Below are 11,646 nucleotides of genomic sequence, written 5' to 3' on the forward strand. Positions count from 1 at the left end.
AGAAAATACTTACGCCTCTCAAACGTGATCGGCTCACTCGCAACGAGCACAATGTCCGCCCCCTTGTCGTGCCTCTCCATCTTGAAATGCCCCTTCACCTTGCCCTCCTTCCACTTCGTCCCGGATGAGAAGTATAGACTCGCCGGCTCGTCTGTCTTGCTACTGATATACCGCGTGCACACAACCGTGTGGCCATCCGTAACCGCAAAGTTCAACAAACTGCGGGTTTCAACTTCGCCCAATTGCACGTTATGCCTGGTTGGGATCTCGCGAATGAACTCGTTGATCTTCGCGATGGTTTTTACCATCACCTTTCTCAACAACGCCTGCCCGAATCCCTCAGGGCCGGGATCAGAGCTCGGGTCAACGCCCTCCTTTTCCAAAAGGTCAAGAAAAAGCGCAAATGCCCACTCACTATCCGTTCCGCCCTTAACACCAAGATACCACTTATCAGCAAGTGAATCGGCTAGTGTGCGCTTGATGTAATGCCATCCGCCGATTCCACCATTGTGCATCCACATCAGCGAATTATGCTGGAACGGGTGGCAGTTAGTGTCTGAGAGAGCTCCCTCCGTGGTTGCGCGGACGTGTGCAAAGATGAGATTCGAGCAGGTTTTTGAGGCCAGGCGTTCCAGGTTCTCGCAGTTCCAGGCTGGAAGCGTGGAGGTGAAGATACAGGGTTCTGGCCCAAGTTTGGGATCTGTGTAGAAGCCGACTCCAAAGCCATCGCCGTTTACGGGGCGGCGGTTGTCCTGTTTTCTTGTTAGTATAGGTGTTTCGTATAGTGAGTCATAGAGGCGTGTTTTGGTCTCCGCTGGGCTGGGCTTGTTCCAAGACTAAAGACGCTTGATTGCTTACAAGTCTGAGTCGGGAGTCATATGACTGTGTGAGGATGGAATGGCTGGGCTCTGTGATCAGTTTGCTGAGACGGATCTCGTGTCTGCCCTTGTATACCTGTCGTAGAGTTAGATATTTGTCCATGAAATATGGCGGTTTGACTTACTAAGAATCGACACATGATTTGTATGTATTCACTTGGGTTTATAGAGTCTGGCAGAGGCTTTCTATGTCAAGCTCGAACAGGGCTAGAGAGGTACTGAGGAGCTCCTCTATTCAGAACGGCGGTCACAAATGTTGAAGACAAAGATCCGCTCCGCCTGCAAGCAAACAACTGACCACAAAGCCAGGGACAACGAATCCACTCACAAGAAACAGCTCAATCAACAGCTAGCTGCAAGTCAAGAAACCAAGACGATATTTCAAGAAAGAAAAAAATCTACCCCTGTTTTGCTTTTTGTCCTCGGACAAGAATCACGTCAGTTTGTACACACGTGACTCACCCCATTGCATTCCAGTACGGGCGACGAAGCGGCAGCTCCCCGTTAAGTCACATGACTGCATCCACCCGTACTATCGGCTGCATATTATTCTTGAGCATCCGCAGTGCTCAATGACGTTCCTCCCAGATTAAATCCATCCACGATTCCACTAGCTATCGCCGTTGATCAACAACTTCCTTACCAACCGCGGCTGTAGCCCGGCTACCGATGATATTTATCTATCCCCCCCGAAAATTCGAATGTTTATGAGCCTCCAAACACCATGAGCGGGAGGATCCTCTCCCATCGACTTATACCGGCCCTACGGACCGGCCTTCTCGCCCGCCACGTCCACAACTCCGGCACACGAACCGGCGGGCTTTTACGAGCTCAAAGCGGCGCAGCACTCCGCGGCCGAGCGTGGCCTGTTGGCGCGAATGGAATTCATAACAATGTTCCCGCTGTGCGGGCTATTTCGTTCGCGCGGATTCTGCCGAAGCTTGCGGTCAAGCTGCTGAGGGTGCCAGCTATGTTCGGCGGGGCGATGGTTGCAGGGTTGGCTTATTTCCAATATCAGGCTACGCGTATGTCATAGGGGTTATCTCTATTTGAAGATAAAGATCTAATGGATTGTTATTCAGAGGCTGGAAACTATGCGATTGACATATTCAAGCGAGCGAGCGAGACGGCTGGTGGCGCTGCATCTGGGTTCTTTGAGGGTTTGCAGAATATGGCGGAGCAGACACAACGAGGATGGCAGAAGACTACTGAGGATTTCGAGACTCCGGATTGGTTGCAGAAGATACTTCGATTAGATCAGGAGTCCCAAGGCGATGGGTCCTCTGGTAGCGGTGGTGGTGGACAGTCGCCAAAAGAGAGCCGGACAGGTACAGCTGCTACAGGGGCCGCCGTTGGGTCCGTCTTTGGATATGAGAAGGAGGAGGAAGAACCCACAAACAAGAGGGATGCAGAAAACGACCAGATGATGCTTCTTACTCGGAAAATGATTGAGATTCGAAATATTTTGCAGACGGTTGGACAGTCTGGTTCTTTGACTCTACCCTCTATCGTGGTTATTGGCTCGCAGTCCTCTGGCAAGAGTTCGGTTCTTGAAGCTATCGTGGGGCACGAGTTTCTCCCCAAGGGCTCGAATATGGTTACTCGGCGCCCGATTGAGCTGACTCTAGTCAATACGCCGAATGCGCAAGCAGAATATGGAGAATTTCCTGCCCTCGGTCTTGGAAAGATCACCGACTTCTCACAGATCCAGCGGACACTCACGGATCTGAATCTGGCCGTTCCTGAGAAGGATTGTGTTTCGGATGATCCGATTCAGCTTCAGATCTACTCGCCAAATGTCCCCGACCTTTCCCTTATCGATCTTCCTGGCTACATTCAAGTTTCTGGGCACGACCAACCCCCAGAGTTGAAACAGAAAATTGCCGATCTCTGCGACAAGTACATTCAACCGCCAAATGTCATTCTCGCTATCTCCGCAGCGGATGTTGATCTGGCAAACTCGACCGCTCTGCGGGCAAGTCGTCGGGTTGATCCTAGGGGCGAGAGGACAATCGGTGTCATTACAAAGATGGACCTTGTCGATCCGGCACGGGGCCTGAGCATCCTTTCTGATAAAAAATACCCTCTACGTCTCGGATACGTTGGTGTTGTCTCTCGTATTCCCCAGACAAGTGCTCTTTTCTCGAGGGGCAGCGGAAACATTACAAGCGCGATCTTGAGAAACGAGAACGCATACTTCTCAGCGCATCCAGTCGAATTCGGCTCAGAGGCAGGCGTCTCGGTTGGGGTCTCAACGTTGCAGAAAAAGTTGATGAGCGTTCTTGAACAAACAATGGCATCAAGTCTAGCGGGTACTAGAGATGCCATTAGTCAAGAACTCGAGGAAGCGACGTATGAGTTCAAAGTTCAGTACAATGATCGACCGCTTAGCGCAGAGTCATATCTTGCCGAGAGCCTAGATGGCTTCAAGCATTCCTTCAAAGCATTCGCGGAAAGCTTTGGTCGACCTCAGGTTAGAGAGATGTTGAAAGCCGAGCTGGACCAGCGGGTCATGGACATTCTCGCACAGAGGTATTGGAACCGGCCAATCGACGACCTCTCGCTGCCGATGGCTGAGCTGGATCCTCTCAGTGACCTACCCAAGGCCGACCCAGAGTCGCTATTCTGGCACCGCAAGCTCGATGCTTCTACATCATCCCTGACGAAACTCGGCATTGGTCGACTAGCCACAACCGTCGTCGCAAATGCTTTACAGACCCATGTCAACCGGTTATTGTCTAGTTCTACCTTTGCCGCTCACCCTTATGCTCAGCAACAAATCGGTGATGCTTGTAACAGTATTCTCAACGACAGATTCTTCAGCACTAGCGATCAGGTTGAGAACTGCATCAAACCTTACAAGTTTGAGATTGAAGTCGAAGATCCTGAATGGCTTAAGGGACGAGAGAACGTCAGCAAGAACCTAAAGGACGAACTGAAGGCCTGCGAGACAGCACTCAAGCAGGTTGAAGATAGTGTTGGGAAGCGGAAGCTCCGCGACGTTATCTCATTTATTGACAGAGTCAGGAAAGGAGAAGTCGTCTTAGAGGGCGACGGCTCCGGCGGTGCAGGAGGATTCAGCGCCTCTCTTCTCGCTCGAGGCACGTTCCCTCAGTGCCCTTTTTTAGAAATTATAGCTAACTTAGTAACAGGCCGAGAAGGCGCCTTCCTCCGTGACCGTGCCGACATTATTAAGATGCGCCTCATGGCCGTGCGCTCCAAACAATGTGCCTCCAAGAAAAACAAATACTACTGCCCAGAAGTGTTTCTCGATGTCGTCGCCGACAAACTCACCTCCACCGCGGTCCTCTTCCTCAACGTCGAGCTCCTCTCCGAATTTTACTACAACTTCCCCCGCGAGCTTGATATGCGTCTTGGCCGGCACCTCTCTGATGCAGAGGTTGAGAGGTTCGCTCGCGAGGATCCTCGCATTCGCAAACACCTGGATGTCATCAGGAAGAAGGAACTGCTTGAGCTTGCTCTGCAGAAAATCGAGAGTATCCGCCAGCTTGATGGGCGAGGGAAGCAGAGAGGGAATGAACGACCGGCAGGAGGGAAGGAGCAGCGCGGGCGTGGGTGGAATATTTTCTAAGTAGAATCTCTACCCTTCCTGCCTCTTTCCCTATTTACCATTGCCGATTCATTTATTTCTCCCTTATATATGGACACCCTAGCTCTCCGCTGACACCTCTTTTTTTCAACCCCAAATCCCCTGTATACCACACTCAAGATCTCTTTACCCATTCTTGTTCAAAAACCCCCCCGAAGGCGTTCTACAGCGTACTCTACTCCACCTCTAGTTTAGGTATTCATTATGTGGGCTCAATATAAAATTTGGAAGGGACAATCAGTGACGTCATATATTATATACTCCCCAGGATGGATTCTTCAAGTTCATTGTCATTGTTTTCGCATCATTCCGGATAGCTGCCCACGCCTAAGGGGTAGTGGAGATCATGAAGAGAGAAGACTGGAGTATCAGACAGAAAAACCACGACAGGATAATATAGTATAATAGTACAATACACGTACAGACAGAGAGACGAGCAATCAAAGCAGTATTGAAACAGCAAGGTAATACGTTATTAATTCAGTTCTCAGAGAGAGAAAAGCAAAATCTCTAACAAGCCAAAAGAGCTGAAATGGAAAAAAAAAAAGAAACCTTAGTCTATGGGCGAAAAAGAAAACAACCGAACAACCCAGTCTATCCAATCGTACATGGAGGGCAAGAGGGAAGAGAACAGCGAAACAGGGCTTCAAAGAGCAAAGAGTGCAAGATTTTAATCGGATTAGAGAAGCTGTGCTTTTTTTACTTTTTGAGACAGAGCAATTTCCCATTGGATGGGTATGTTTCGACGTGTATCGGAAGGGAGGACGATAATGGCCGGGATATCAATACCGGCGGGAAGCTCGGCTCGAAAGAAAGAGGAAAACAGTCGTGCAGGTGGCGTCAGGTGGAATAAGAGAGAGATAGAGAGAGAGGTTAAGGTCGAGAAAAAAAAGGAAAGAAAATTGCGCGCTTGGAATATCATAAAGGTATGGCGTATCTATGTTGTTGTACATGGGTTCTTGGTAAGGCGATTTTACTCGCGAGACACGTCACGGCCAAATAGCTTGGCCTTGACCCAGTCGACAGCAACGAGGACGCGGTTTCGGGCTGGTTGAGAACATGTTAGGACGAACTAATATCGTGAAGAAAAAGATCGGAGCAAACAAAAGACTTACTGCTGAAGCACATGCTCAGATAAGCACTACGCCAGAACAGGTAGGTTAGAGTTCCACCACTTGCGATGTTGCCGCTCAGCCAGCTGACGTCTGCAACTGCACGCTCCTTTCCAATGTAAGCCAGACTTCCCTGGTGGGAGTACTGGAAAGGTCCGATCTGCTTGGTCCGGCGCAGCTGGCGCTGGTTCTCGCGGATTTGATCGAAAATCTGGTTGCGCTCCTCTTCGTTCTTAGCGGTAGACTGGGCCTCAGAGAGCTGCTGGAGCTCCTTCTCGATGGACTCGGTCTTGGCCATGGTGTTGAAGAGGCGGGCGAGGAAAGCACCTTCCTGACCGGCAACCTGAGCGGTGGGTGCGTAGTTGGTGATGGCGCAGTCACCGACGGCCCAGACGTTCTCAGTACCGTTCACGACGAGGTATTCGTTGACGGCGAGGCCGCGACGGGAGTTCTTCTGGGCGGGGAGCTGGCTCATAAGGTCACGGACGATGGGGCGGAGGGCATTACCGGTGGCCCAAACGAGCAGGCCGTAGGGGATGGTCTCGAGTTCTTTGGATCCATCGGGCTTGGTGACTTCGGCTTCGATGTATTTGTCGGTAACATTCTTGACCATGGTCTTGGTGCGGATGGTGATGGATTCCTCCTTGAAGGTGGATTCGGTGTAGTCAATCAGCTGCTTGGAGAACATGGGAAGCACGTTGGGGAGAGCTTCAACAAGGGTAACATGGAAGTTTTCTTGAATCTCTGGAACCCACTTCCTCAGATCGTGCTCGAAGAAGTCCTGCAGCTCACCGGCGAATTCAACACCGGTCGGGCCACCACCAACGACGACCATGTGCAAAAGACGCTTGACCTCATCCTCAGTCTGATCCTTGAACATGGCGGTCTCAACGCAGTCCATGATACGCTTGCGAATTTTCTGGGCATCTCCGACCTCCTTCAGGAAGCAAGAGTTCTCCTTAACCCCCTTGATGCCTACATGTACGTTAGTCTATAGTTCCAGCGCAATTGAATTCTGAACATACCGAAAGTAGCATTCTCCGCGCCGACACCGACGACGAGCATGTCGAAGGGAACCTCGGTGTGGGAGATATCACCCTTGATCTCAGAGTCATCACTGATGTACACCACACGCTTCTCGTAGTCGATCTTGGTAGCCTCAGCTTCGTAGAACTTCACGTGGGCCTTCTTGTGACGGAGGATGCTGCGGATCGGCTCCATGATAGAGCGGTGCTCAACCTGGCCAGTTGTGCATGAGGGCAGGAGAGGGGTGAAAAGGAAGTAGTTGCGAGGGGAGATGACGACGACATTGTAGTTTTCGGTGTCGAGCTTCTTGAGAAGAGAAACGGAGCCCCAGCCGGTGCCTGCAAATAGATGTTCGCGTTAGTGACGCCGGTTGGCGATAAGCGGGAACAGGAAAATCCAAGTCCAAGATTCAAACCTACCGAGAATCACAAGGGTCTTCTTATTGGGATCGGGAAGGGACTGCTCAATGGGGTTGCGCTGGTCGTAGACGCTGTAAACGAGGGTCCCAGCGAGGCCGACACCAGCCAGCAGGGTTAGACGCCAGGTCCATCGCAAAAATCGAAATCGTCTCCGGGGCTTGGGAGCCGGGGTGGGAGCTGGGAGGGCAGGAGCAGCATCTGAGTAAGGGCGACGAGCAGAGCGCTGAACGACTTGCTGGGAGATCCGGCTCGATCTTAGGGAGTTCTGGATGTGCGATCGCGTCGAAAGCGACCTGCGCGACAGCGACGACAATTGGATGACGGATGGAGACGCCATCTTTGAGCGGAGAGCTAACGCACTTCCGACCATGGTGAGGCTGTAGTCGCAAAGGACACAGAAGGGAGAGGGGAAGAGAGGAGAGGAGAGGAGAGGAGAGATGTGGAAGATAGATGGAATGTGATGATGATGATTCACAATTATAATCGAATAGAAATAAAAATCAAGGATTTTTCGGACAAGCCTGAATTGTTAAGCTGTTTTGAGTCGTCGGTGTGGCTCGAGTCGAGACTTTTGCTCTTTTGCTCTGCTCCGGTGGGTGCCTCAGGATCCACTCGATTCTTTTTCAAGCAAGAATTGGAGAAGATTAATGATGACTCCATGAGGGGAAAGAAAGAACGCTTTCTGTATGAGGAGAAATTAACCCTCACCCAGAAATTACCCGACTTCTTACTGCGATGCCAACCTTTGAGTCTCCGGATTCCTCCGCTATGGATTGTCGCGGCGCGTGTCGCGCGGTCAAGAATCACATAACGAATGCTTTCTTTTACTCCTCTTCCGATACCGTTCCTCACCGGTGAGGAGACAGCTCTATTTCTCCAATTCTGTCCACTGTTCATGGTGGATTCGTCCAATTCCACCTTCGGGATGCCGAGGGTAATTGTAATCCCAACACGTGACACTAACTATCCCAACATCGATGATCGAAGCATCTCACATCACGAACGACTACTTACTCTTGCACTCAGTGAAGATATTCCTGATAACCTACGTGCGTGGAACACAATATTGCTATAATGGGTTACACAATGGCAGTTTAGGGCTTTTGCTATTGCAAACCATTAACTACAGCAGTTCTATACGGAGCTCATCAGAACGTCGCCATGCGTCCTAGGTTGACGGGACAAGCAAAGAAAGCTCTTGGCATGCATGCTATCGTGACCGCGCAAATGATAAAGCCCGCAATAACCTACTCTAACCCCTCCAGGTAGCCTCGATGACACCTAGAACTGATCTTGCGGGTTGATGGATTGCTGTCAGCTCAAATCGAGGATCCGTCTCCTTGACAAGCGCCTTCCAGTCATCTACCGTGCGCTCACGCGCATTTTGGAAGGCCATCATATACATGTCATGGTCTCTGTAAATTCACCTGCATTAGCATCCAATTTGCCAGGCTCTGATTGGGAGAAACGGCGCTTCTCTGGTTGCTAGAATAACTCACCGTGATAGCCGCTCTGTCAGGTAATGAACCTGGTGATGACCCGGCATGATTCGGTCATTAATCACCACCTTCGCTCCCGGCTTTAAGGCAGGAATTAGAGCACGCAAGATCTTTTGGGCATACTTATCAGACCAATCATGGAGCACTAATCGAACCAGGTAAACGTCGGCACCATGCACCGGCTGATCGTTGAAGAAGTCATGGGCCTCGAAGGTAATCTGTCTACGCTCGTTGGGCTCAGCGGCATGTGCGACCTGTTGTATCTTCGCATGTTCAATCACACCGGGCGTGTCCTGAACGATGTATTGCACTTTTGGCTTTTGTGCAGCCAATGCTTCAGTGACATGCCCTAGACCACCGCCTATGTCAACAACTGTGTAATCTCCATCAGGATCCGAGCTCCAGGGAAAGGTATCGACGAGGTATTGAGGGGAAAATCCCGGTTGATTGATCCAGGTCATGGCGCGAGCAAAGAGTGCCGCGCGGTCTGGACTGCTGGGTAGAACTTGAAAAATAGCTTTGTCCGTGTTGTTCTGCAGGCTCCAGCCCTATAGCGAATATCAGTCACGAGTCAAAGGATGCTGAGGTAAGGAGGACATACGCTGTGATGAGGCTCTTCTGAATCCGGGTATTTGAGTAAAGCTTCCGAAGTCTAGTGATGATCAACAACGATGCCTTCTCATAGCATCTACCGGGTACATACCTTGTGCGAAGCTGGAAGAAGCTCTTCAGCACCAACGAGAAACCAAGCCCGCAGACCGTCATTCTCAGCCAGCACTCGAGAGGCGGCAGTGTGCACGAAGAAATCAGGCTTTGTCTCGTAGTAGACATGATACGTGGCACTGTGTGTCAGAAGCCGTCTGACTAGGGCCTCCCGGAGCCCCAGCTGCACTGCTAAGTCTTTCACAGTAGTGCCCTTTTCTGGAAAATGTTCTGCGATTCCGAGGCGGATGATGGGATGAACGCTGAGAGTTGGATTGCGCTAGATGGAAGAACACAATTAGGGGAGACTAAATAAAGGAGGAAAGATCCAACTGACTAACTCGGGAGACGAGTGATAGACGGGGTCTATGAGCAGCGTGTGAAGCTCATCGACCATCTCCAGCAGGTCGTGCCTTAACATGTTTGCGCTGGACTCGGGGGCGTTGGCTTGCAGGGGAGCTGGGGGGCCATGTTCAAAGGATGGTTCGGCATGGCCGGTTTGAGCCAGCTCATCGGCCAGACTGTTTGTCTTCTCGAAGATGGCGGCCGCGCGCTCTTTCAAGGTGAAGCGATCCATTTCAGTGGATCGGTCGAAAGTAGATAATGTCAGTCAAGGCGACTGAAGGCAGAAACACAGGGCAGTTTATAGCCCGATTGAGATGGAGAGGAAGAGAAAGTGCAAAGGCAGACTGGAATAATGCCATCTCTTCCAGCTGATCGGATGTCGGCTTTGAGCGGAAGCCGGTCATCTCACAAAGAAATGGAAGGAAAGAGCAGATCCGTGAGGTCAGGTCTGGTGTAACAGTAGGTGACAGAGAAAGTTCTTCAGCTGCTGCAGAGACAACACAATTGCCCGATAGACCAAGGGACATGGCCTTGGCCTGCAAGTAAGATGGAGCCACCTGGTGCCATCCCCGAGACACTTGAGAGAGCCTCGTACTGAAACTAAGTCGATGTGGCCTCCCACTCACTTTTACGGTGCAACATCTATTTAATTCAGTCGGGCTCGATTGAAATCCTAACCTGGTTCTATACACTTGAGACATCCTGAGGCTGTATCTAGGAAGAGATGCATTTATGAACCTTCCGCTACCCTCGCTGCCTGATTATCCTTGCTTCGCACACCCCCCTGTTCCAGTACTCCAGAGCCATTCAGATCCTGAATTGATGCAGGATTACACTCCCCTGGCGCATCCACATTCGAAACCAGCTCAAGCGTCCATGGATCTGCTGGTTTTCGTTTCGATGAGCGAGTATATCCATGCATGCCGGGGTACTGATACGATGATGATGATGAGCCACCACTAGAACTTCCAGTCCACGTACACCAGACACGATGGGCGGCGCGGAAGACCGGAGACGATGCAGGAAGACAGGCTGCTATCATCACAAAATCATTCTCGATGCTGTTCCACAATGCAATGCGCAGGGCTTTGTCTAGAGCATCAGGTGTTAACATAAAAATAGTTAGCTCTTGGGAGCTTATGGCTCACCTAGGTACAAAAGGCTGTCACTGACACCAATTAACTCGGTGTTGGCATGTACTTTGACGAAGGCGAAAGCGGAGGAGCTGGAGAAGTCTGTCAGTTCAAGGGTCTGGAGATAGAGGCCGAGAGCACCTCACGCAAAACCAACGCTCATCAAAGCCATAGCAGTCAGTTTTCGGGACGTTGACAGCTTTAGTTTCCAGATTACGACCCCTGGCCAGATGGAGAAGCCAACATTGAGCGCTGCAGAGAATCCTGTGCCAACAGAAATTAATACAGCTAGAAGTGCTAGATCCAGCAGCTCCACTTACCGCTAACAGAGCAAGCATAGATGATCAAGACATCCCAACATTGTACATTGGGATATTTCCACCGGTCAAATTGCCCCGGTACTGGGTCGCACTGGACGAAGGTAATGATAAATCCAATGGCCGCCAGAACATTCAAGAGAATCGCAGCTGCAAGCACAAGAACCCTGGCTGCTTTCCTTGGACGGAAGAGTTTATTGCACATAATAGCAATACCTAGCTTGGGGATATCGATACTGAAGAAAGCCCATGCGTCGCAAAATGTCACCCAGAAGAGGGCAGACGGAAGCGTTGATGGAAGTTCTGCCATGTCAACATCGTATACAGCGTAAACTCCCTTTTGGATAACCGCAGCACGAACTATATTTAGCATCTGTTATAGGAAAAGAGACTGTTAGCCAAAGCTAAAAGGGGGTTTCAGCTGAAATGCAGTTACGGACCCATGATATGGTGATGATCGCGTCTTCAAGGCCAAGCTTGTCCGTCTGTAAGCGCCATCGAGAATAGCTTCTCATGCCAAACAAGACGGTTGAAACGGCTGTAAAGGGCCATGTGGCTGCTGAGACTTGATAGGCTAGCCGAGAAACCGTCTCCGTGGTTGTCAT

The 11,646-nt window shown here is 50.7% G+C and overlaps 5 protein-coding genes across 5 annotated transcripts; 1 reads left to right on the forward strand and 4 right to left on the reverse strand.

The window, feature by feature from the left end:
* Nucleotides 1–13: 13 nt before the first annotated feature.
* BJY04DRAFT_213152 (glutamine amidotransferase subunit DUG3) lies at nucleotides 14–1,018 on the reverse strand (the record flags this gene model as incomplete). Its single annotated transcript, XM_073714785.1, has 3 exons — nucleotides 14–752; nucleotides 859–954; nucleotides 1,004–1,018. Coding segments are annotated over 3 exons (850 nt in total), but the record flags the coding sequence as incomplete, so codon positions are not given.
* Nucleotides 1,019–1,469: 451 nt separating this feature from the next.
* On the forward strand, nucleotides 1,470–4,745 carry BJY04DRAFT_72572 (dynamin-related GTPase MGM1). The gene is made up of 3 exons (XM_073720947.1): nucleotides 1,470–1,903; nucleotides 1,961–3,979; nucleotides 4,031–4,745. The coding sequence occupies exons 1-3, from the start codon at nucleotides 1,603–1,605 to the stop codon at nucleotides 4,468–4,470; spliced, it is 2,760 nt and encodes a 919-aa protein (XP_073576196.1). The 5' UTR covers nucleotides 1,470–1,602; the 3' UTR covers nucleotides 4,471–4,745.
* Nucleotides 4,746–5,401: 656 nt separating this feature from the next.
* On the reverse strand, nucleotides 5,402–7,597 carry BJY04DRAFT_72577 (alternative NADH-dehydrogenase). Its single transcript, XM_073720948.1, has 4 exons — nucleotides 7,046–7,597; nucleotides 6,626–6,964; nucleotides 5,604–6,575; nucleotides 5,402–5,535 (listed from the first exon to the last, which is right to left on the reverse strand). The coding sequence occupies exons 1-4, from the start codon at nucleotides 7,413–7,415 to the stop codon at nucleotides 5,462–5,464; spliced, it is 1,755 nt and encodes a 584-aa protein (XP_073576197.1). The 5' UTR covers nucleotides 7,416–7,597; the 3' UTR covers nucleotides 5,402–5,461.
* Nucleotides 7,598–8,257: 660 nt separating this feature from the next.
* Nucleotides 8,258–10,187, reverse strand: BJY04DRAFT_72599 (S-adenosyl-L-methionine-dependent methyltransferase). The gene is made up of 5 exons (XM_073720949.1): nucleotides 9,584–10,187; nucleotides 9,248–9,526; nucleotides 9,146–9,196; nucleotides 8,545–9,092; nucleotides 8,258–8,460 (listed from the first exon to the last, which is right to left on the reverse strand). Exons 1-5 carry the CDS (start codon nucleotides 9,821–9,823, stop codon nucleotides 8,298–8,300), a joined length of 1,281 nt encoding a protein of 426 aa, XP_073576198.1. The 5' UTR covers nucleotides 9,824–10,187; the 3' UTR covers nucleotides 8,258–8,297.
* Nucleotides 10,188–10,321: 134 nt separating this feature from the next.
* Nucleotides 10,322–11,646, reverse strand: BJY04DRAFT_213156 (uncharacterized protein; the record flags this gene model as incomplete). Its single annotated transcript, XM_073714786.1, has 5 exons — nucleotides 10,322–10,683; nucleotides 10,740–10,816; nucleotides 10,871–10,988; nucleotides 11,045–11,414; nucleotides 11,482–11,646. 5 exons carry the CDS (start codon nucleotides 11,644–11,646, stop codon nucleotides 10,322–10,324), a joined length of 1,092 nt encoding a protein of 363 aa, XP_073576199.1.

Source organism: Aspergillus karnatakaensis (assembly GCF_047715665.1).
Source record: "Aspergillus karnatakaensis strain CBS 102800 unplaced genomic scaffold BJY04scaffold_3, whole genome shotgun sequence".
NCBI classification, from domain to species: domain Eukaryota; kingdom Fungi; phylum Ascomycota; class Eurotiomycetes; order Eurotiales; family Aspergillaceae; genus Aspergillus; species Aspergillus karnatakaensis.